The sequence below is a fragment of the Hyla sarda genome, chromosome 6 (assembly GCF_029499605.1).
Source record: "Hyla sarda isolate aHylSar1 chromosome 6, aHylSar1.hap1, whole genome shotgun sequence".
Lineage (NCBI taxonomy): Eukaryota > Metazoa > Chordata > Amphibia > Anura > Hylidae > Hyla > Hyla sarda.
In genome coordinates this window covers 259044055-259070142 of record NC_079194.1, presented here as the reverse complement: position 1 = coordinate 259070142, position 26088 = coordinate 259044055, and the positions used below count along the sequence as shown (strand labels likewise).

Genomic DNA, 26088 nt, shown 5'->3' with positions numbered 1-26088 from the left:
AACTGCCGGGACCCCGTGCAGGAGATAGCGGGGGGCCCAATGCTCTGACCCCCCGCGATCTGTAACTTATCCCTAAAATAATATTGTTGTGGGCAGGCCAAGGGGGAGAGGGGGGGGGCGCCACAAGGTTAGCTTGCACAGGGTGCCTGAACACCTAAGGCCGGTGTGAGGTGGGTTTTTTGTGCCCCCGTAGATCCATGCGTCCGCTCCTCCCCCAGCTCTCCGAACATTTCCGAAGCTAGAACTGGGGGAGGGCAGAGCAAGGGAAGGGAGGAGGTTCATGCCCCCTCCCTCATCTCCCCTCCCTGAGCTCGGCTGGACGCAGATCTCTACGGCACGCCCCCTCCCTGAGGACATAGATCTCCACAGCAGGTCCCTCCCTCATCTCCCCTCCCTGAGGACATTGATCTCCTCGGCAGGTCCCCTCCCTCATCTCCCCTCCCTGAGGACATAGATCGCCACGGCAGGTCCCCTCCCTCATCTCCCCGAGCTGAGGATGTAAATCTCCACGGCAGGTCCCCTCCCTCATCTCCCCGAGCTGAGGACGTAGAGCAGTGCTTCCAATGAGCTCTATGTGTAAAGGGGGACATACTGCACGGGCTAAAGGGGGACATACTGCACGGGCTAAAGGGGGACAAACTGTACAGGCTAAAGGGGGACAAACTGTACAGGCTAAAGGGGGACATACTGCATGGGCTAAAGAGCCCGTGCAGTATGTCCCCCTTTACACATAGAGCTCATTGGGAGCACTGCTCTACGTCCTCAGTGAGGGGAGATGAGAGAGGGGACCTGCCATGGAGATCTATGTCCTCAGGGAGGGGAGATGAGGGAGGGACCTGCCGTGGAGATCTATGTCCTCAGGGAGGGGGCGTGCCGTGGAGATCTGCGTCCAGGCGAGCTCAGGGAGGGGGCGTGTACCTCCTTCCTCCCCTTGCCCCAGCTCTAGCTTCGGAAATATTCGGAGAGCTGGGGGAGGAGCGGACGCATGGATCTACGGGGGCGCAAAAAACCACCTCACACCGGCCCTGCTTGTAGACCCCTTTTTGAAATTTTTCTAAGGGATAAAAAGAAAAAAATATATAAAATTTGTAACCCAATTTCTCTTGAGTAAGGAAATACCTTATTTGGATGTAAAGTGCTCTGCGGGCGCAGTAGAGGTCTCAGAAGGGAAGGAGCGAGGAGCCTATTATGCCAGACCAGCAAAAAAAAAAACCCACATGGCATACTATTTTGGAAACTAAACCCCTCAAGGCACGTAAGAAGGGGTATAGTGACAGCCCCCCACAGATGTTTGACTTTTTACGTTAAAGTCAGATGTGTAAATGACATTTTATCACTAAAATGCTGCCTTAAAATACGACAGGGCTCCAAAGTGAGAGAGCGCCATGCGCATTTGAGGCCTAAATTAGGGATTTGCATAGAGATGGACCCGGAGGCAAGCATTACACTTGCCTCCGATGCAAAAAATACCCTACAGCAGTGTTTCCCAAACAGGGTGCCTCCAGCTGTTGCAAAACTCCCAGCATGTCTGGATAGGCAATGTCTGTCCGGCAATACTGGGAGTTGTTGTTTTGCAACAGTTCAAGGCTCCTTTTTGGAAACAGTGACGTACGAGCTGTTTTTTTAATTTGAATTTTTACCCTTTAATCCTGCTGGTAAAGGGTGATAGGTGCTGTCTCGGACAGCACCCATCACCCCCTTTTTTTTTTTTTCAGGCCACCGAAGACCCAATTGACCTAGATTTGCTGTGAATCGCCTGACTGAATTGGTCTCAGGACCCCCTCAGGGGTTTGCACAGGTGGTCAACGGAAATGTCCAGGGCGTACAGGTACGCCCTGGGTCCTCAAGTCCCAGGACGTACCTGTATGCCCTGTGTCCGGGACGGGTTAAAGATGCTGAATATATAGATAAAACATATGGCTGGTAGTTAGATAGAAACTGTATAAGTGAATCCCTCGTTTAAGCCCCCGAGGGCTTAATATTTTTAGCCAAAATATCCATTTCGATTCCTCCTTTAGCAGAATTTTATCCAGATTACCTCCCCTCGGACCAAGCTTAATCTGATGCAGTCCCCAAAACTGTTAATTTTTATGGTCGCCCCCATTTCCCGAATGTCTTGTTATTGGGGTATCGTCTTCTGTTCTAATGGCACAAAAATATTTCAAAATTTGAAACTCCTGGATTGTTTTTTTTTTGCATGTGCTGACATACACTATGCCCTTACTCTTACAGTTGATAAAATTGTACAATTTATATAATGGTCCACTGGATTAACAAATTCTTTCAGTCTTCCTACGTATGGACAAAAAGTACACTGTCCACACGGACATGTTCCTGTATTAGGATTAGTAAGCCACGTAGTCTTTTCCGTACCATAATGGCTATGCACTAAAACATCTTTCAGGTTAGATCCTCTTCTATACGTAATGCTAGAATACATGTTTTACAAGTCCTTTCAAATCATCATCTGACCTTAGGATGGGTCAGTATCTGCTCATAATTCGCATAACACGATCTTACTGGTTGACAGATGTTCCAATACACCTGATGATTTTAGGTTCAGTCACAATACTTTTGATCTTATCATCAAGTAGTTTCAATCTTGGGGTCTTGTTGGCCCTCCAATATGGCTTTTTTTTTTTTTTAAAACAGCTACTGGGATAACCGCTGTTCCTAAAGCGTGTTGTTAATTTCACAAATTTTTTTCTTGGGAACAATTTCTTCTTGTTCTGAGGAACTGGCCTACAGGAATCCCACGTTTAAGTGGGGTGGAATGTCAGCTCTCCCAGTCCAATAGCTTGTTGACTGCAGTTTCCTTAGGGCAACAATCAAACATCTATGTTCCCAATCTGTTGATGCAGACAATCCGATCCAAACAATGTATCTTATTGTCATGAAATTCTGACGTAAAAAAAAAATCCTTATTTCATTGTGATTCTATGCCAAAAGTTCCCTACCATCATCCCAAAAAATCAATATGTAGTCTATGAAACACCAAAATTATGCATCCAGAATTAATTGAATCTACAATAGTCCTCCTTGAATGAAATTAGTACCTTTTTGAAAATGAAAATTAGTACCTTTAGTGTTCAAAAAAAAATCACTGCCGTGAGACTCAACTCATGCCTAATATTGCTGTATCAAGCCTTCATGTCTAGACTCAATAGACATGTGGTTTGTATACTATGATCTCATGCAATTTACGAACCTTGGGGGAGATTTATCAAAACCTGTCTAGAGGAAAAGTTGCTGAGTTTTCCATAGCAACCAATCAGATCGCTTCTTTCATTTTTCAGAGGCCTTTTCAAAAATGAAAGAAGCAATCTGATTGGTTGCTATGGGCAACCCAGCAACTTTTCCTCTGGACAGGTTTTGATAAATCTCCCCCCTTGTCTTTAGTGTCTCTTAAGAAGTATGGTAAAATGATCTGGTCTATAGAACGGCTGCATTCCTGTGTCAGATTATCATTCCCAGACACTATTGGCCTTCTGGATATTGGAGTAGTCTTTTTGTGAAGTTTAGGGATGGTGTAGAATGTAGCCACAAACGGTGTAGGATTAAAAACAGTCCTGAGCTCATAATCAGTAATGAGGTTGTTGCTTTTGGCCAAACCTAACATATTTTTCAGTTCCCCAAGATATGTCTTAGTAAGATTTGTAGAAAGGATTTCATAAGTCAATGGGTCAACAGTCTGAGGGCCATGGCAAGATAGTCATCTTTAAACATTACAACTACGTTGCCGCCCTTATCAGATGGTTTGATCTCTATGGTTTTGTCATTTCTATTTGAGGTCAAAGCTTGCTATTCTGATTTATTCAGTTTGGTGGGTGTCCTGTTTTTATTCGACCCGATTGGACTCAAATCTTGGGTAAGTTGCACAAAAGTATCTATGTTGCTGTACTGGCCAAAAGGGGGGATGTTTTTACTTTTGGTTTTAAGGTGAAAAAGGGGGCCATTGGTGGTGAAGGGCCACTGATACTCTGAATGAGAATATAGATTTTAATTTAATTGCTGAATGAGAAAGTTTAAAGTTGCTACAGCTTCTTCCTCCCTCTGTGTCAATGAGATGCCAGTACGTGACTGAATTTCATGATACTTGTGCAGGGCCAGTTTCTGTGCAAATTGATGTCTTTAACCGAGCTGAATAAATGATAATTTGGGGTTGGAGAAAAGGAAAGGCCTTTTGCAAGTATTTGCTATTGACTCTTACTCAACATTTTGTTTGATAGCTTAATGATTTGTAGCTTGTCTGTTACCCGACAGTTTAAACTACTTGATGATGGAATGTCTATTGTCTCCTCACTCTTAAAAAAAAAAAAAAAAAAAAAAAAAGGTTAAAGGCTCTGGTGGTCCACCCAAAGGGGGAGCTATTGTATAACTTGGTGTATTTAAAATATTCTGACAGTCAAAATACAGGGTCGAATATACATCCATATGGCTGAGGGCCTATATTCATATTCGGGGTACTCTGACTTGAAGGGGGCTGCCGTCTGGATTTTGAATATTCATGGTCGCTGGTCAGGTGAGCGCTCAGTAGGCACAAGCGCTTACCAGCGACCATGAATATTCAAATGCAGCCGGCGGGCCCACCTCCAGCGCGCAGTTAAGCGCAGAAAGAAGCCAATCTTCAGAGGGATCGGGTGGCAGACTTCAGATATGTATATTAGTCAGAGAACCTGCATCGGTCTCCTGTTCACCCGCACTACAACCTGGTGTATTTTTGTTTAGTGTGGCTGAATGGGTAAATGTTCTCCTTTTTAAAGGGGTATTCCAGATTTTTATTATATTTAAACTTTTCAGTATCATGTACCTGATCGACCTCTCTTTTTTTTTTTTTTTTTTTATGGTCCCTCCCAGGTTTGCATTACATTGTATGTGTTACAAGTATTGATTTCCATATCAACAATGTGTTTTCAACCACACTTGAGCATTTTGCTACATTTTCTGCCCCCTCTTTGTTTTTGATGGTATTACTTAAGTTTTTCTTGAGTTTAATTGTATTAAATTGGCCATTTTATATAATTGCATGATCATATGCCATTTGTCAATTTTTTTGTGTGGGTGTGCAACACACGTTTTGGGTGTTCCCTTGTTTCTTTCTTCTGCAGTTCCAATGTATGACAGTGTTTAACTGCGTCAATGACTGGCAAAAATAGAAGATGTTGGATATTTGAGTTTCTGATTTAAAAAGAATACACTACCTGTATATTACCATACTGTATTTTATATAGCTCAATATTCAGGATCTTTAGCTTCAATGACTTAATATATTTTTCCTTTATTACAGCATGTCCTTCTGAGTTTAAAATTTGCAGAGCTGTCCTGGGATCACACATTTCCTGATGAGAAAGAACACATTCTGTGGCTTGAATTTGATGGAGACAATGAAGGAGCACCAGTAAATAAATTGCTGAAAATATATTCTAAGCAGGTATTGTTTAAGGGTTTTCTTTATTACCATCTACAGATTTACCATCCACAGATTTCTTGAGTATTACGATTTGTATATGCCTTTCTTTGCATAAAAATAAATAAACACACACCTCCCCCGCTGCTGTCACTTCTGGTTCTCTGCAGTCCTCTTCTTCTGAGCATGTTACTTGCAGACATAAACTGCCTACTCAGCCCATTGATTGGCTGAGCAGGCAGTTCCACCCATACTGACTGCAGTATGGACCAGAAGATTTGACGGACCGGGGAGCGAGAGCATTTTATTTATTTTTTTAACACCTTAAGGATGCTTACATATACGCACGCTCAGGAGCTGAGAGTGCTTCATGGTGGGATGGTATTGGCCCCCTTTTCCCTTCCCCCGCCCCCTTTTCCCATTTAAAATAAAAGTCCCATCAAAACAAAAATGGTGCTGATTAAATACTACATATCGTGGCACAAAAGAGCCCTCCCACATTGATTAAATACTACATATCGTGGCACAAAAATATCATTTTTAAAAGAAGTAAAACAAAATAAATCCTATAGAAATTGGGTATCGTTTCAATCGTATGGACCTACAGAATAAAGATAATGTCATTTGTACTAAAGAGTGCACTGCATAGAAACGAAAGCCTCCAAAAGTTACAAAATGGCATGTTTTTGTTTTTTTTTTGTTTTTTTTTTCTATTTCCCGTCCCCCAATAGAGTACAAAAGGAAGTACAGCCCTCCTATGCCTCAGTGGTTTCCTATCCCTAGGAAGCCTGGAGTAGTCCATGCCTCTTGGGGGAGGCTGTGGACATTGGTGGATGAGGTCCTGGGAGGCAAATTTTAATCCATTAGGTTTGGGATATTCAAGACTTCTATTACCCCCTGGTGGGGAGGATTCTTCTAGCAGCACCCCCAGAAGCAGTAAACTCCCCTATACTGCTGTCCACCTCCAGCTCTCTCTGCCCCTCTGTTCCCTGCTGCAGTGATCTGCCCGTGGTTGCGGGAAATTATTGCGGACATACTCTTACCCTGAGGAGGACTCCGGTGCTCGTCCTCTTCTGCAGGGTGCTGGAAGGGGTCCGGAGCTCCCGCTGAGTCATGCGAGGAGCTCTGGTGGCTGCGACCATCTTGGAGGCAGGGCTGAGTCTCTCTGATCCCGGATCAAGAAGTGACGACTGGGAGGAGAGAGGCTGATGCCGGAAGTGATGTCAGAGGCCACATCCAGGGGCCTTCTCAGAGTGGCAGATTTAAAAAGGATTTCCTTTGGCTGACTCTCTCTCTACTTCTTTGTGTGCACTGGACAGCCGTATAGCAAGCATTCAGGAGGAAGTACAGTTCGGGACCATAGGGAATCCTCTTCCAGGAACCCATCTATGGTACCGTGATTTGGCAATGTGCTGATGTGAGTTCAATTGATGCAGAGACTCAGTCGCTGTTATTGCAAGGAGATGTTGAAAAAACTCTTAAAGGCTTTCTCCTGGTAGCCACCCCATCGCAACATGTAGTAACCCCTTCTGTGCCTATTGTGATTGAGTAGGATAAAGGTTTGGTTATGGCTCGCTCTGACTTTTTTATTTTTTTATTTTCCCCTCCTCATGCTATGTGTTAGTCATGGTCCCCTACAGAGGATGATTCCCAGCCATGGAGGATTATCTGTTTGGGAAGCCACTGTTTTTGGCAGGGGATACAGATCAATTGATCAAGGCAGTTGGAGCAGACATGTGGTTGTAAGAGCTCAAGGAACAGAAATCTATTCAAGATATGATGTTTGAAGGTCTTGAGGTCAAGAAATGTAGAGTCTTCCCTATCCACAAGACTGTCTCACAACTAATAAATAGAGAATGAGAAAATCCAGAAAAAAATATTTTATTCCCAAGGCATAGGCATGGCATCAAAAGAAAATACCCATTTAATGAGACTGATACCAAAAATTGGGACCGTCCACCTAAGATAGATGTAGCCATTCTTTTGAGAATTTGGGGCCTTTAAATAAACCTATGTATAAGAAAGCAGAAAGTTTTTTTTAAAAGAGCTTGGGAGACTGCGGGAGAACTACTTAAAAACCCACAGTAACAAGTCTACAGATTTACAGGATAATGTCCCTAGGGAACAGATTTGGTCTTTTCTGCCAACCATTATAGAAGGCGGACGCTTTATATTTTTTTTATTTTTTTTTGCGGTTATCGGCCAGGTCGTCAGCCTTGACTAATTCGGCAAAGCGTGCTCTTTGGCTTAAAAATTGGTCAGGAGATAGTAGCTCAAAAAAGAAGTTGTGTTCCATACCAAGTGAGGGAGAACTTTTATTTGGATCTGTTCTAACTTTATCTGTTAGAAAAAAACTGGGGACAAGAAAGTGTTTTCCAGTTACGCAGCCCCCTAGACAGAACCAGCCCGTTCATTTTCAGGGGATGGGGGTTAGTCAGAACAAAAACAAAGATCAGTCCCATAGGTAGAAGTTCTCCTATAGAGTAAGTGGGATCATGTTCAACCAGCCCAGCACTTCTTCCAAAAAGTCCAACTCCCAGTGTCGGGATCTTACGAGTAGGTGGCAGGCTAAGAGAATTCTTCCCAGAGTGGGAAACTATTTTAGGGAAGTTCTTGGGTCTTACAAACCATCAGAGACAGCCTTCAGTTGGAGTTCATTGGCCTGCCACCTACTCGTTCCATAATTACAAAAAGTCCCTCAGGTTCTACAGGTCAGTCTTTTCTAGAGGGGGAGGTTGTGTGTTTGTGTGTTTAATACAGAAAGGAGTCTTGACTCTGGTACCTCTGAAGGAACAAGGTCAGGGGTTTTACTTATCGCTGTTCCTGGTAAGGAAGCCAAACAGGACTTTCAGAGTCATCATAAACTTAAAGCCCCTAAACCGCTTCCTTGTGTACAATTGTTTCAAAATAGAAACAATAAAATCTACAGTCAACCACCTGTTCGGAACTGCTTCATGTCTTTCCCGGATCTAAAATATGCATATCTTCATGTGCCGATTTAGAGCTTTTCAAAAATACCTAAGGTTAGCGGTTTGTATAATCTCCCAGTTGCTACACCTGCAGTTTTGCATTCTGCCTTTCGGAATTGCAGTTGCTCCAAAAGTATTTACGAAGGTGGCAGCTGAGACGGCTGCTCACATCTGAGAGGGAGATTATATTTTCATCCCGTACCTAGATGACTTCCTTCTAGTGGCAGAATAGGAGGAGAAGGTTCTAACCTTCGCAGAGACTCGGCTAAGATCAATCTCCGCAGTACATCTAAAAGGGGAGCTCAACACAACAGCAGACTTCCTGAGTCGTCACTTGGTTCATCAGGGCGAGGTATTTCAGAAGATATCAGCATTATGGGGCATTCCGCAGGTCGATCTGTTTGCTATCAGCAAACTTTTCTCACTGTCTCCAGCAGACAGATCCCTGGCGGTGGAAACATTTTCCGAAAAATGGGATTGGGATTTAGCCTACCCTTTCCCTCTCCTGGCACTAATTCCCAGGGTCATCAAAAAGATCAAGGCGGACAGAGCGACAGTTGTCCTGATTACCCCCTTCTGGCCCCAGAGGGCATGGTTCTCTTGTGGTTCTTCCGGAGATTCAGGATCGGTGAGGGGGGAAACTTTTCAAGATGGGTGGTGACCATGGCCATTTTGAAGTCGGCCCTTTTGAAGTCTGCCATTTTGAATCCAACTTTAGTTTTTTCAATAGGAAGAGGGTCATGTGACCCATCAAACTTATTGTGAATTTCACAAGAAAAACAATGATGTGCTTGGTTTTAACGTAACTTTATTCTTTCATGAGTTTTTTACAAGTTTCTGACCACTTATAAAATGTGTTCAATGTGCTGCCCATTGTGTTTGGATTGTCAGTGCAACCCTCTTCTCCCACTCTTCACACACTGAAAGCAACACCGCAGGAGAAATGCTAGCACAGGCTTCCAGTATCTGTAGTCAAAAAAACACTTTTGAAAGATAAGTATATTTAAAATTGCCCTATTTTGACCCCTAAAACTTTCTAATTTTTCTGTATACGGGGCTGTGATTTTTTTGCACCATGATCTGTTTTTATTGGTACCACTTTTGCATATATGTGACTTTTTATTTGCTTTTTATTAATCAATTAATTTAACATTTTTGTTTTTTGCAATGTCATGTGACAAAAAATGCAGCAAACATTAACATTATAGTTTGATAGTTCGGACATTCACACATGCACTGATATTAAATATGTAAATTTTTTAATATATTTTTTACGCTTTTTGGGTTAAAATGGGCGGGGTGAGGGGCCATTTAATTTTTTTATTTATAATTTTTTATATACTTAGCTATCTAAAGATTTTTTTTAAGCAAATACTGGTCAGTGCTAGCCATATGCATAGCACTGATCAGTATTATTGTCGATCTACTTCTCTGGTCTGCTAGAAGGCAGACCAGAGAACAAGACCCCAGGATGACGGCTGGAGCAGGTGAGGGGACCTACGGCCGTCATCTTGGTTGATCTGATACACGCTGCTGTGCCGCGGGCTATCCAATCATCCATCAGAACGCCAGCACTGCCACAGATGCCGTGATCTGAATTGATCATGGTATCTGAGGCGTTAATGGCAGGCATCAGCGCAATTGCTGATGTCCTCCATTACCAGTGGGTCCCTGGCTGCTGATAGCAGCCGAGACCTGCCATACATGATGCGAGCACCGCATTAAGTACCAGGACACCAGGAAGTACATTTCCTGTGTCGTTAAGGGGTTAAGTTATGTGAAATACAGGGGGAAAGTATTGAACACACTCACTGATATTTGTTTTAATATTTTGTATGAAAGCCTTTTTTGGTAATGGCTTCAAGATGCTTCCTATATGGAGAAACTAGTCTCCTGCATTTCTCTATTGTGATTTCGGCCCATTCTTCTACACAAACAGTCTTCAAAACCCAAAGGTTCCATGGGCCTCTTCTATAAATCATGATCTTCAGTCTTTCCAGATTTTCAATGGAATTTAAGTGAGGTGATTGGCTGGGACATTTGAGCCATTTTATTTTTCTTTCTTTGAAGCCATTTGAGAGTTTCCTTGGCTGTGTGTTTGGGATCATTGTCTTACTGAAATGTGCACCCTTGTTTTTTTTTTATCTTCATGATCCTGGTTGATGGCAGCAAATTTTTTTCAAGAATGTCTTGGTAGTTATGCCCATTCATCCTTCCTTCAATTTTTGTCAAGTTTGCCAGTACCAATTACTGAAAAGCAGCCTCGCACCATGATGTTCCCAACTCCAAACTTTACTGTATGGTGTTTTTACTGTACAGTGCCATTTCTCCTCCAAACATGGTGTGTATAATGGCATCCAACAGTTCAATTTTGCTATTATCTGACCCAACTATAGTCTTTCAGAATTTCACTAGCTTTTCCAAATCTTTAAAAGTTTCAACATGCTTTACATTCAGCAATGGAGCCTTGTGTGTTCATAGTGCATTCAGGCCATGGTGGCATTACTTAACTGTTTTCTGTGAGACAACAGTACCTATTAGTTCCAGGTCCAGTGGTACTGGCTGGTAGTGCGAGGGACGCTGATCAGTTTGATGCCTACGGTGCCCGTATCCGAAATATTCCTTTTTCTGTATATGCTAATTAGGTGCTAACTGGCACAGGCCAAGGTTACTGGCACTCTGACGTCAGCACCTCTGGCCGCAGCGCCGCCCAGCTCATCAATAGGAATATTGATGAGCTGGCCGGCGCTGCAGACGAGGATTTGGGCACGGATGGCATCAAACTGATCAGCGTCCAGCCAGTAACGCTGGTTACTGTGGGGGGAGCAAGCTGACAGTTTTCCTTTTAAAGATTTCCGCTAGCAGTTCTGACTTTCAGAAATCTTACAAGGAGCACCTGGACGAGGCTGATTTATGGTGAAATTATGGTGTTTCCACTTCTGTATTATGGCCCCACAGTACTTAAACTATTTCCTATACCATCCTAGATCTGTAACGTCTGTATATGTTACACCAATATGCCACTCATTGAATAGCTTACCAAATTGTTGCACTACTCTGCATATGCATTCATGCGTGGATAAAAAATTTATAACAAAAATTTTCTGAAAATTAACTGATTAAAATAGGTCATTGCTTTTGAATTGTGGTTCAATAGAATCATTTTGAAAAACAAAATAATGAAACTGGTCTGGACGAAAATAATGGTACCCCTAGAAATTATTTGACATTAGGGATATGTTAAACTTGTGTCTCCAAACTTGTGATTAGTCTGCCCTATTTAAAATATTATAACTTTTTGTTAGTTTCAAGTTATTTCAGGGAGCATTGTGGGTTTTTCTGTCTTTAATGGAAGGATACCAATAATTTTGTTCACATCTGTAAGTGTTGGTATGCAAATTGTGTGAGTCTGCCTTTTATATGGTGCCAGTAAAGCAGACATTTCAATTCCATTGTATAGTATAACATTAGCCTCCTTAAAAAGTTTAGAAAAATAAATGACAATAGTTTTCTATTACAGGCGGAGTTGATGAGTGGGTTGATTGAGTATTGCATTGAGCTCAGTCAAGGTATTGACTTGCCATCTCCAGACACTGTTCATGGGAATTCACAAGTTTCTGAGAAACGCACCAAGCTACGCAGACAGGAAAGTGTCTTGTGTAATCGCATTAAAAGCCTTACAACAATAGATTATGTTGATGACGGTAAGTCAGAAGGTGGCAGAAAAGAAGCGCAGTAATGGTTATATTTGTTTTTAGTCAAATTACTGTATTTATCGGCGTATAACACGCACTGGCGTATAACACGCACCCCCATTTTAACAGGGAAATTTAAGTAAAAAAAAATCAAATTTAAAATAAATGACTTGGACTAAATGCCACATCATCCCCCCAACTTCGTTTTCTTCTGCACCTCAGTTTGGTCCCGTCCCCTCCAGTGCCACATTATTCCTTCCCTTTTATCAGTCCCTGTGCCACATTTACCCCTCTCATCATTTCCCCCTGTCATAGACCACCACTTGCCATACAGACATTAAAGGGGTACTCCGCCCCTGGCATCTTATCCCCTATCCAAAGGATAGGGGATAAGATGTTAGATCGCCGCGGTCCTGCTGCTGGGGACCCCGGGGATCGCCGCTGCGGCACCCCGCCATCATTACTGCACAGAGCGAGTTTGCTCTGTGCGTAATGACGGGCGATACAGGGGCCGGAGCAGCGTGACGTCATGGCTCCTCCCCTCATGACATCACGGCCCGTCCCCTTAATGCAAGTCTATGGCAGGGGGGCATGACGACCGCCACGCCCCCTCCCATAGACTTGTATTGACGGGGGCGGGCTGTGACATCACAAGGGGCGGAGCCTTTGACTTAACTATGCTCCGGACCCTGTATTGCCCGTCATTACGTGCAGAACGATCTCGCTCTGCGCAGTGACAGCGGGGTGCTGCAGCAGCTTTCCGCGGGGTCCCCAGCAGCGGGACCCCGGCGATCTGACTTCTTATCCCCTATCCTTTGGATAGGGGATAAGATGTCTAGGGGCGGAGTACCCCTTTAAGCATTTAGTGCCTCCCCCCCACCATCATTTCCCCCTGTCTCATCATCCCCCACCCTGTCTCATCATGTCCCCCTCATAATTTCCCTGTCTCATCATCCCCCCACCCTGTCTCATCATGTCCCCCCTCATCATCCCCCCACCCTGTCTCATCATATGTTTCATCATCCCCCCACCCGTCTCATCATCCCCAACCCTGTCTCATCATGCCCCCCATCATTCCCCCCTCATCATTTCCCCCTGTCTCATCATCCCCCACCCTCTCATCATGCCCCCCATCATTCCCCCCCTCATCATTTCCCCCTGCCTCATCATGTCCCCCATCATTCCCCCCTCATCATCCCCAACCTTTTCTCATCATGCCCCCCAATCATTCCCCCCTCATAATTTCCCCGTCGCATCATCCCCCACCCTGTCTCATCATGCCCCCATCACCATTTCCCCGTCTCATCATGTCGCCCATCATTCCCCCCTCATCATCCCCCACCCTGTCTCATCATCCCCCCCCCATCATTCCCCCCCCCCCATCATTCCCCCCTGTCTCATCATCCCATCATTTCCCCCGTCTCATCATCCCCCCCCCATCATGTTCCTCCTATGAGTGGTCTTCAACCTGCGGACCTCCAGATGTTGCTAAACTACAACTCCCAGCATGCCCGGACAGCCCACTGCTGTCCGGGCATGCTGGGAGTTGTAGTTTTGCAACATCTGGAGGTCCGCAGGTTGAAGACCACTCTTCCCCTTTCCTTACCTGGCTGTGCTTCGGCTGTCTTGCGGGCTGCGGTCATGAAGCAGATGAGTGATGTCCTCTCCTGGCACGGCATCAGGGATGTCACTTTTCGGCGGCGACTACAGGAAATGAAAAGTGACGTCACTGATGCCGCTCAGAGAAGCCAGCAGAAGACGTCACTCATCTGCTTCACTGAGCGCAACCCGCAAGACCCCCTGCCTGACCTGCCGAAGCGCAGCCAGGTTAGGAAAATAAACAAAACTATGAAAAGCAGGGAAAGGGGGAATGATGAGGGGGGGGGGTTAGGAAAAATGAAAAGTAAAACTGTCACTTGTTTTCTCCCGCACTATCCACAGGTACTGGTGGATAGTGCGGGAGATGCTGATTAAAAGGTAGGGCAGATTCGGACAAGGTAGGGCTCATTTTAATCAGCTTCTCCCGCGCTATCCACCAGTACCTGTGGATAGTGCGGGAGAAAACAAGTGACAGTTTTCCAGAGCGGGGAGGAGACGCCGCTGGTCACTGATTTAACCCCTTAAGGACTTGGGACATATGAGTATGTCCTAAGTCCGGTCCCTGTCTATAACGCAGGGTCCCGGCGGGACCCCGCGTCATAGCAGGATGGTCCAGGCGCCTATTCACAGCCGGGACCCGCGGCTAATAGCGCGCGGCCGCGAACGACTTTTTGTTAACCCCTTAAGGACCCAGGGCATATGGATACGCCCTGGGTTTTTGATCGTTAAGGACCCAGGGCGCATCTTTATGCCTGTCGGAATTCTGGTCCCCGCCGGGCGTGGACTGGACCGGGATTACTGCTGATACCGATCAGCAGGCATCCCATGCAAATCCCCATGTCGGCAATTGCCGCAAATCGCCAGCCAATTCAGACTGGCGATTTGCAGGGATTCCGCGTCAATGGGGTCTCTGGTGACCCGGAAAAAAGCGAGAATGGGGCTGTCCAAGACAGCCCCATTCACCCTTACCCAGCAGGACTGAGGTGGCACAGATGCCACCTCACAATCACATGATTGATGGGTTGGAACGACTGATCAATCACTGTCCTGCTGGGCAGAGATCGGCGCCGGCGAGGGTCTCCTACCTTTCCCTGGTCCGGCGGGGGTCCCTTCAAGAGCGGCAGTGGTTGCGGTGGCAGCAGCGGCGATGATCTCGGCGGTGCAGGCGGCAGGATACAGCAGGAGGTGAGGCCTGTTCACCTCCTGTTGTTGCTTAGAAACAACTCTCAGCATTCACAGCCAAAGGGCATGCTGGGAGTTGTAGTTTTGCAACAGCTGGAGTTCCAACTACAACTTCCAGCATGCCCTTTGGTAGTCTGTGCATGCTGGGGGTTGTAGTTATGCAACAGCTGGAGGCACATTTTTTCTATGAAAAAGTGTGCAACCAGCTGTTGCATAACTACAACTCCCAACATGCACACACTACCAAAGGGCATGCTGAGAGTTGTAACTGTGTGCCACCAGCTGTTGCAAAACTATAACTCTCAGCATGCCCTTCGACTGTCAATGCATGCTGAGTGTTGCAGTTTAGAAACAGCTGGAGACACATTGGTTGTGAAACAGAGTTTGTGTTTCGCAACCAGTGTGCCTCCAGCTGTGTCAAGAATACAACTCCCAGCATGCATTGAGAGACTGTACATGCTGGGAGTTCTAGTTTTGCAACAGCTGGAGGCACACTGCAAAACACTGAGTTAAGTAAAACTCTCTGTGTTGCGCAACCAATGTGCCTCCAGCTGTTGCATAACTACAACTCCCAGCATGTATGGTCTGTTTTCTGCTGCAAGTTTGAGATGCAGCAAATTATCCGCCACAGCCCCTTCCGATTCGGCGCTCAAAGCGGAGCGCCGCATCGAAAGTGAAAGTAAATGCTTCCCGGCTGCTCAGTCTTTTATCGCCATGCCCCGATCAGCTACCCGGAGAGAAGAAGGTCCCTACCTTCTTCCGTCGGCGTCCCGGCTCTGATTGATTGCTCCATGCCTGAGTTACAGGCTGGAGCAATCAACCGCCGATTACACAGCTTGTTGCCATGCAACGGCAAGGCAACAATCTGTGTATGTAATCAGCCATTGCAAGCTCATAGGTCCCTTTCAGGTATTTCCTTCTGAATTAAAAGTTTAAATCACCCGGCATTTCCTAGTAACAAAATAAAACCGTGTAAATAAACATATGTGGTATCACCGCGTGCGGAAATGTCCGAATTATAAAAATATACAGCTTTTAAAACTGCACGTTCAATAGCGTACGTGCAAAAAAAATTCCAAAGTCCAAAATAGTGCATTTTTGATCACTTTTTATACCACAAAAAAGTGATCAAAAAGTCTGATCAGAGCAAAATTGGTACCGCTAAAAACTTCAGATGACGGCGCAAAAAATTAGCCCTCATAGTGCCCTGAACACAGAAAAATAAAAAAGTTATAGGGCTCAGAAAATGACAATTTTAAACGTATAAATTTTCCTGCATGTATTTATGAATTTTTTTCTGAAGTAATACAAAATCAAACCTATACAAGTAGTGTATCATTTTAACCATATGGACCTACAGAATAAAGGTAATGTGTCATTTTTACCAAAAAATGTACTGCGTAGAAACGGAAACCCCCAAAATTTACAAAATGTCTTTTTTTCTTCAAGTTTGTCGCACAATTAATTTTTTTTCCGTTTCGCCGTGGATTTTTTGGTAAAATGACTAATGTCAATTGGTGGCGCAAAAAGTAAGCCATAATACAGATTTTTAGGTGCAAAATTGAAAGGGTTATGATTTTTTTAAGGCAAAGAGGAAAAAAACGAAAATGCAAAAAACGTGAAATCGCTCAGTCCTTAAGGGGTTAAAGTGGCCACGGCCGTGCTGCTAATACTTAACAAGCAGCCGCTGCTACTTTAAATCAGTGACCAGAAGATTTATCGGCATATAACACGCAGGCAGGCTTTTTGCCTTAAATTTAAGTTTTAAAAGTGCTTGTTATACGCCGATAAATACGGTAAGTTGAGTACTTTTTGAATGTTCAGTCAGAAAGGTAGCTCCAATTTCCTTAATGTATTTTAGCTAACAAAATGCTTTTAAAAAAAAAAAAAAAAGCAGAATAATGTGACTGGCTTGACAGCTAAAGATTTATAGATTATTCTCTTATGCTTTTCTAACAAACTGCATAGATAATAAGCTGATGAAATATCTAAAGTTATGTAATCAGAAAATTCCTTAATACATAGTGGAGGGCCAGTCCAAATGATTGAATACTGCTTAACAGAAATCTGGTCATTTCCAAATATTTACAACCCATTCACCAAAGATACATAGTTCCAGCATATGTTTTTAGTGAGTTTTCTACACTGTAAGCTATCTGTACTGTAAAGCTACCCAAACACATATTTCAACCCAGATTCAAGCTTACAGTATCCCTTACATCAATCCCTACTTCAAAAAATTACATCCTGCTAAATCTACAATGAGCCATGTTTGGTTTATTAAACTACATTTGGATGTGTATGAGACAAAGGGGAGACTTTCACACAAGTTGGACATCAGTGAGCAAGTACTCTCTGGAGTAGAGGTGGGAGAGGATATTAGTATGGAGGTGCAGGACAGTCAGGCAGCTAGCTGGGTTACAGTTAGAAAATGGTGCAGGGGAGACTAGTCCTGATCCAGCACACACCAACAAGTTTGCCTGATTGGTAGATGACGGGGATGTCAGTTTAGAGCTAGAAGTACTTCAGTACTCCAGTAAGTAGAGGAGCAGGAATTCAGGGCAGGCCAGACAGGTACTGGTAGTGGGGGACTCAATGATTAGGGGGATAGATAGGGCTATCTTTCACAAGGATGGGGATCGCCAAACAGTGTCTTGTCTTCCTGGCGCTTAAGTTCGGCACATCGCGGACAAGGTTGAAGGTACTGGGAGTGGCTGGAAAAGACTCAGCAGTTATGGCGCACATTTGAAGCAATGACAAAGTAAGAGGTAGGTGGAGTGTGCTTAAATGATTTTTAGGGACTCAGGCAGCAAGCTTAAAGGGGTAATCCGGCCCTAGGCATCCAAAGGATAGGGGACAAGATGTCTGATCGCGGGGGGTTCGGCCTCCTGTTACTGCTCCCTTCTTGGAACAGACTCTGTTGCATGATTCCATGAGGAGTACTCCACTGGAAAACATTTTTTTCTGGTCCCAGAAAGTTAGACAGATTTGTAAATTACTTCTACTTAAAAATCTTAACCCTTCCAGTACTTATCAGCTGCTGTATGTACCAGAGGAAGTTTTTTTAAAAAATTATTTCCTTTTCTGACCACAGTGCTCTCTGCTGACACCTCTTTCCATTTCAGGAACTGTTTAGAGCAGGAGAAAATTCCCATAGCAAACCTATCCTGCTCCGGACAGTTCCTAAAATGGACAGAGGTGTCAGCAGAGAGCACTTTGGTCAGACAGAAAGGAAATTTAAAAAGAAAAGAATTTCCTGTGCAGCATATAGCAGCTGATAAGTACTAGAAGGATTAAGATTTTTTGAATAGAAGTAATTTACAAATCTTTTTAACTTTCTGGCACCAGTTGATTAAAAAAAAATGTTTTCCAGGGGCATACCCCTTTAAGTGCCTTAAATCTATGTAAGCTAAGCACAAAGAAAAAAATTATTAAATTAAAATACTGAACCACAGATTTTGCTGGAATGGTTTTGGGGTAAAATAATTTTTGGGTGCCAAATTTAGTTTGGATTTTAGATGTGGGGGCATATAGAAACTACAGAAAAAAGCAGGGTTAATAAGATAATTTAGTAATTTAGAGATTTGTGGAACTCTTTGAAGATCCATTTGTAACAGTGTAATGTCCTTTGTGTTTGTTTACCACTTTACAGAGCATTTGGGGGGTGAGCATTGCGAGTTTTCGTTATAATGTATAACTTTGAGGATTGCATCAAATCTTTTGCAGAGCATGGCATTGCTGTACAGTGGGGTATGGTACAGGATGTCCGCACTCCAATACTGCCTAGCCTAGCTTTTTTACTATGCCTGTGTGTAGAACAAGGCCCCAAAGTGTCATCATTTCAACTGAATTATCATGGGTCCATCTATTAAATTATAACATGGGGTTCTGGGCCAAAAAAATTTGGGCATATAATTTTGGTCTGCTCCACAATCATATTGACCAGTTCATCAGGAAAAAGAGTCAATTTCTGTAAGGCCATCAGTATTAAACTAGATCCCTGAGCTGCTTAAACTCGGGAATCTGGGCCCTTATAATTTTCAGGGAGTGAGATCCACACAGGGTTCGTCATCACTACTGGAAGAGGACAAGTATGAGAGGAATCCATCTTTCAGAGGCAAGAAAGTCATAAGCCTCTTCTACTGAGAACACACTTTGCGATGACCGGGTTGGTTGGAACATTATTTAGTGGGTGTTTCAAACTTGGGGTATATGTAATGATTTCACACATGGGTGGGGTGTGGGAATATGTCATCTGGGGGGGGGGGGGTTATGTAGTGATTGAACACATCCCTTCTGTAAAATATATAAGAACCTAAACTTATTTATTTACCTAACCTCATCGTTCCGAACGCCCTGCCTATAACAGGAACTTAAAAGGAACCTAAACGCTTAAACATTTTTTTTTTTTTTTACGGACTACATCGCCTAACCTAGACATCCACAACACCCTTATGCCCTGCCTATAACTGGAACCTATGTCCTAGCAATTTTTTATATATATATATATATATATATATATACATATATATATATATATATATATATATATATAATTTTTATTTTTTTTATATCCTGCACTGCCAAGCACAAAGCAGTGGCAAGCTTATAACAGTAGGGGGATCTGTTGTACAGCTAAAAAGCAGAGACAAAAAAGGGGGGGGGGGAGAATTCCCTGCTCTTAACTTGAAAGTGAAGAATGCTGGAGGGTAGCAGCCAGAGCTCCACAGATGGTGCTTGTAGATTCTGGTGAGCGGAACACTGGGGGCACGGAGGGCAGGACACATACACAACCCTGCTCACTGAGGGGACCAGAATGGGGTTGAGCAGAGCAGTGTTTATTATTTATATTTCACCACTTTTCTGCAAATGTTCAGTCACCCCAGACCAGGCAATCAAAGCCAAAATGACCAGGAGCCGCTTAATGTAAGTTGGCAGCGATTGTGTGTGTGTCTATGGGGAGGGGGTGGGTTGTATTGGCGGTGTGGAGGCGACAAAATCCCCCTGGGTCCCAAGGCAGCGGTGGCTTGGCTATCGGTGATAGCCACCATCTTACTGGCCGGTATATGCATAGCGTACATGTACAGTGGGGAAAAAAGGTATTTAGTCAGCCACCAATTGTGCAAGTTCTCACATGAGAAACATGAGAGGCCTGTAATTTTCATCATAGGTATACCTCAACTATGAGAGACCTAATGAGAAAAATAATCCATAAAATCACAGTCTGATTTTTAAAGAATTTATTTGCAAAATATGGTGGAAAAAAAGGATTTGGTCACCTACAAACAAGCAAGATTTCTGGCTTTCACAGACATGTAACTTCTTCTTTAAGAGTCTCCTCTGTCCTCCTCTCGTTACCTCTATTAATGGCACTTCTTTGAACTTATCAGTATAAAAGACACCTGTCCACAACCAGTCACACTCCAAACTCCACTATGGCCAAGACCAAAGGGCTGTCGATGGACACTAGAAACAAAATTGTAGACCTGCACCAGGCTAGGAAGACTGAGTCTGCTTGGTGTGAAGAAATCAACTGTGGGAGCAATTATACTGTTCTACAAATTTTCAATTTTTTTATTTATTTCAGAAATTAAATGTGCCATTTCTTGATGAATTTCATATGCTGAATTCAAATTTAATAATGAAATTTGTTAGTTGGCTTTAGTTTTCATGCAACGGACATTTAACATTTTCCAACTACAGGTAATAGGCAAATAATGCGCCAAAACATAATATGTATATATAAACCCGTATATTTTTACCTCCCCAAATTGCTATATCTTTTTCACATGTCCCCTGTCATTCCCCCCCAGGAGGTATTTTACTGCGCTGTGTCGTGCTCTGGGATCCTTCTATTGGCAGGGAAATCCTCCCAGACTTGGCCGGGCCCTTCTCCAGGCTCCCAAGCGGCATGGTGGCTTAGCTGCCCCTGATGTTTAGAATTTTCTTGCCTCCCAATTAGGGCTGGGTGGTATGACCAAATATGTGTAGCACGGTATTTTTGTGACTTATGGCAGTTCCACGGTATATAACTGTATTTCTATCATCCCCCCCCCCCCCCCCAATTAATTATCAGCCCAGCGGGGTACTACTCATGTCGCCCGCAAGCACTGCCCTCCTTCTCTTTGTTGCGGCCGCCGGCGCTGGAACTATACTGTACTGTATCCCTATGCCCGGGCTTCAAAAGATAAACAAAATAAACTTTAACTTACCTACGTCGGCCTTACGCTGGGGACGGGAACGTCGGACAGCAGTCAGCCTATCACCGGCCGCAGCGATGTCCCGCCCAGGCCAGTGATAGGCTGAGCCCACTGTCATGTAAGAAGCTGGCTTCTTACATGACAGTGGGCTCAGCCTATCACTGGCCAGGGCGGGACATCGCTGCGACCAGTGATAGGCTGACGGCTCTCAGACGTTCCAGTCCCCAGGAACAGCGTGAGGCCGATGTAGGTAAGTTAAAGTTTATTTTGTTTATCTTTTGCAGTCTGAGCATAGGGATACAGCGTACAGCAGTGGTCTCCAACCCGCGGACCTCCAGCTGTTGTAAAACTACAACTCCCAGCATGCCAGGACAGCCGTTGGCTGTCCGGGCATGCTGGGAGTTGTAGTTTTGCAATATCTGGAGGTCCGCAGGTTGGAGGCCAATAGAGTTCCAGCGCCGGCGGCCGCAACAAAGAGGAGGAGGGCAGTGCTTGCAGGTGACATATGTGAGTAGTACCCCGCTGGGCTGATAATTAATTGGGGGGGAGCAGAACAGCGTTGGCGGGTAACATGATTTGGAAGGGAAGGGGGAGCAGAACAGCACTTGCAGGTAACATATGATTAGTTCCCTGATGTGGGGACAGCACAGCGCTGGGCTGATAATTCATTTATTCCCAAGGGGGAGGGGCCCAACCGGTATGGAAAAATTTCATATTGTGCAGCACAAAAATTTCGGTATTCTGTATGAACCGGTATACCGCCCAGCACTACTCCAAGTTGGTCTATGCAGTGTGGTGGATCGATCTGGATTTGTCGAACTCGGCAACAGCCCTGGCTGGTGCGCTTATGGGGTCTTATGAAGCTCTGACCAATACGCTCTACAGGTATCACTCTAGCTCTTCCTTTCCTATTCCTCTGTTCACTGTAGCTAAAGTATGGTCCGTGGTGTCGAGTAAATTTCCGCAGCCTCTGGTATCTCCTAGGGCAACCTTGTGGGGTAATGTTCATTTACCTCACCTGCATGGGTTACAGGAGGCCAGTTTTTGGGGTGCTCATGGAGTCAAATTTGTGATCCGCTTGTTCTGGGAGGATCAGGTTTTCCTATCCTTTGCGGAAATGAAGGAATGCTATGGCATCCCTGGGAATGCCTTGTTTCGGTATTTTCAGCTCCGGCATGCGGTTCAGGCGCAGTTTGGCTCCCTGACGTTTACCCCGATGTTTTCTGAGGTAGAGCTTCTCCTGGGCACCACTGATCTCTCTAAACCTCCTATTTCCTTCTCCAGTCACTGGGGCCTTGTCCTTTCTCCCTAACCTTTCCTAAATGGGTGGCTGATATCCCAGGTCTGTCTGAGAGTCAGTGGAAGGAGGTGGAGGGCTCCTATTATGCAACTGTGGTTAGCAGCAGAGATATGTTGATCTAATCTAGATATGTATTGTGGTTGTATTATGCCCCTGCTAGGCTTAAGCATTTTGGACTGTCTCTGTCTGACCTGTGCTTTAGATGCTCCTTGGAAGTTGTTACCTTTTACATGCAGTATGGGAGTGATGGGATTTTGGCTGATCACTTGGACTCTCCTTTTGTGTTTAGCCCTATGGTGTGCTTATTGGGGGTTATTAATGACTTAATTTCTTGTACTCATAGACGTTTGTTGATACGTTTCCTGTTGTTTTGTGCCCGTAAAGTGGTTGTCATGACTTGGAAGGATGCAAACCCCCCCCCCCCCCGCTGTCTCGTTGGATAACCTTGGTAAACAAATATGTTCTGTTGTGAGTCGTAAGTGCCCTAAGAAATTTGATAAGGTGTGGACCCCTGGCTGTTTGCGGTTTCGGCTGACCCACCGGTTGGTCTAACTCAGTAGGTCAATATAGGGTGTTACTATTCGGTTAGTGTTGGGGTTGGAGTGGGAGTGGGAGTGGGGGTGGGGGTGATGCCAGGAAGTGTCTGTTGTCTGTCCGTGTTGGGCCTCCTCTAGTTGGTCCTCTAGTTGGTCTCAGAGTTGCCCTCTTAGTACATTGGTGATCCTTTTGGTGTTCTTTGCCTCCTTACTACCGTTTACTCTGGGTCTCTGGGACCTCTTGGGAGTGCTGCTCTGTTACTTTTATCTCGCCATGTTGACGGTGTTTGTTATTAATAACTACAAAACTTAAATACTTTATCGATATATTTTTATTAAAATTAAGTGAATCATATTCACAACAGTGAATACATGAAATAATCTATTGTATATGTTTATCAAGAAAAACTAAATTAATAAACAAGTTTGGGTTGCTATGGGCAACTCAGCAACTTTTCCTCTGGATAGGTTTTGATAAATCTCCCCCAATGTTTTAAAGACTCTGTCTAAGGGTGGGTTCACACTGCGTTTACTACATACGGCAACCTGGGGAATGAAAACCTTGCCCTCCCGTGTCCCAGCCAGACCCGGCCCCCTTCTCATTCATTTAAATGTGCCAGCCGGTCGGCTCATTTTTGTCCCATATCCGGTTTTGACCGGTCTGAAAACCGTGGTATGGTGTGGTTTTCAGTCAATTCAGAAAACCTGATACAGGGCAAAAATTAGCCGACCGGAGTCACTATGTGACTCCGGTCGGCTCATTCAAATGAATGAGAAGGGAACCGGTTCCCGTAGCTAGTGAACCCACCCTAACTCGCCAAGCAACAGATACTGTGACTTCTATAGAATTTGGTGATGTAATATTAGCTAATATTGCACCATCTTGGTATGCTTGGCAGTTTTCTATTGGATACCAATACTGACTATGTAATCTATGGTGTAAGTTGGATCTTGCATTTTATAAACCTTACTTCATTAGTTGGTGTCTTTAGATCGTGGAAACTAGAGCCAATATACATTTTTGTATTTTTGTTTTTAGCACCCAAAAATTATGTAAGAACAGTTGTTTTCATGCTCGCAACTTTTTACCTGTAGAACAGTGTTATTAAAAAATGGAAGACCTAAAAGACCACTGATATTCTCCATCAATTTGCGGCTTCACACAAGATCTCACCTCGTGGTGTCAAAATGATCACAAGAACGGTGAGCAAAAATCCGAGAACCACACGGGGGGGGACCTAGTGAATGACCTGCAGAGAGCTGGGACCAAAGTAACAAAGGCTACCATCAGTAACACACTACGCTGCCAGGGACAAATCGTGTAGTGCCAGATGTGTACACCTGCTTAAGCCAGTACATGTCCAGGCCTGTCTGAAGTTTGCATTTGGATAATCCAGAAGAGTATTGGGAGAATGTCATATTATAAGATAAAACCAAAGTAGAACTTTTTGGTAAAATCTCAACTCCTCGTGTTTGGACGACAAAGAATGCATCTAAAGAACACCATACCTACTGTGAAGCATGGGGGTGGAAACATCATGCTTTGGGGCTGTTTTTCTGCTATGGGACCAGGACGACTTATCCGTGTAAAGGAAAGAATGAATACTGGCCATGTATAGTGAGATTTTGAGTAAAAACCTCCTTCCATCAGCAAGGCATTGAAGAGAAACGTTGGTGGGTCTTTCAGCATGACAATGATCCCAAACACACCGCCTGGGCAGCAAAGGAGTGGCTTCCTAAGAAGCATTTCAAGATCCTGGAGTGGCCTAGCCAGTCTCCAGAACTCAACCCCATAGAAAACCTTTGGAGGTAGTTGAAAGTCTGCCTTGCCAAGCAACAGCCCCAAAACTTCACTGCTCGAGAGGAGATCTGCATGGAGGAATGGGCCAAAATACCAGCAACAGTGTGAAAACCTTGTGAAGACTTACAGAAAAAGTTTGACCTCTGTCATTGCCTACAAAGGGTATATAACAAAGTATTGAGATGAACTCTTGTTATTGACCAAATACTTATTTTCCACCATAAATTATTTTAAAATCAGACAATGCTATTTTATGGATTTTTTTTTCTCATGTCTCATAGTTGAGGTATACCTATGATGAAAATTACAGGCCTCTCATGTTTCTCATGTGAGAACTTGCACAATTGGTGGCTGACTAAATACTTTTTTGCTCCGCTGTACGTCAAAGGTCAGGAAAACCTTCCCGACCATGACCTACATAGGTCATGAGTCGGGAAGGGGTTAAAAAGTAATTAGGGAGAAATTATAGACTGGTATCAGGAAAAAGTTAATATTTTAAACACATTCCTCCCCACTGTCTTCAGAGGAAAATGAAATGCCAGATAAAATGCAGCAGAAGAACGCCCCAGTACATCCAGATGGAATTCACCCCCACGTTCTATGAGAGTTAAGTAATGTTATTGCCTGACCCCTATATCTACACTGCTAAAAAAAAAAACACTTAAACATAATGTAACTCCAAGTCAATCACATTGTCCACTCAGGAAGCAACACTGATTGACAATCAATTTCACATGCTGTTGTGCAAATGGAACAGAAAACAGGTGGAAATTATAGGCAATTAGCAAGACACCCCAATAAAGGAGTGGTTCTGCAGGTGGTGACCACAGACCACTTCTCATATCCTATGCTTCCTGGCTGATGTTTTGTTCACTTTTTGAATGCTGGTGGTGCTTTCACTCTAGTGGTAGCATGAAATGGAGTCTACAACCCACACAAGTGGCTCAGGTAGTGCAGCTCATCCAGGATGGAGCACTGCCAGACCCCTGCAAAATGACTTTCAGCAGGCCACAAATGTGCATGTTTCCACTCAAACGGTCAGAAACAGACTCCATGAGGGTGGTATGAGGGCCTGACGTTCACCCGTAGGGGTTGTGCTTACAGCCCAACACCATGCAGGACATTAAGTATTTGCCAGAGAACTTAAAGATTGGCAAATTTGCCACTGGCGCCCTGTGCTGTTCACAGATGAAAGCAGGTTCACACTGAGCACATGTGACAGAGTCTGGAATGCCGTGGAGAACGTTCTGCTGCCTGCAACATCCTCCAGCATGAACGGTTTGGAAGTGGGCCAGTAATGGTGTGGGGTAGGATTTCTTTGGGGAATGTACAGCCCTCCATGTGCTTGTCAGAGGTAGCCTGACTGCCATTAGATAATGAGATGAGATCCTCAGACCCC

General features: G+C 44.3%; 1 protein-coding gene across 2 annotated transcripts in view; it reads left to right on the top strand.

Moving 5' to 3' along the window:
- The window catches only part of FRMD8 (FERM domain containing 8), a 134414-nt gene that overhangs the window by 86281 nt on the left and 22045 nt on the right, over positions 1–26088 (top strand). For both annotated transcript variants that reach the window (XM_056527078.1, XM_056527079.1), the window contains exons 9-10: positions 5288–5431; positions 11897–12080. In XM_056527078.1, the coding sequence (XP_056383053.1) occupies positions 5288–5431; positions 11897–12080 (328 nt within the window). The remainder of the gene's footprint in view (positions 1–5287; positions 5432–11896; positions 12081–26088) is intronic.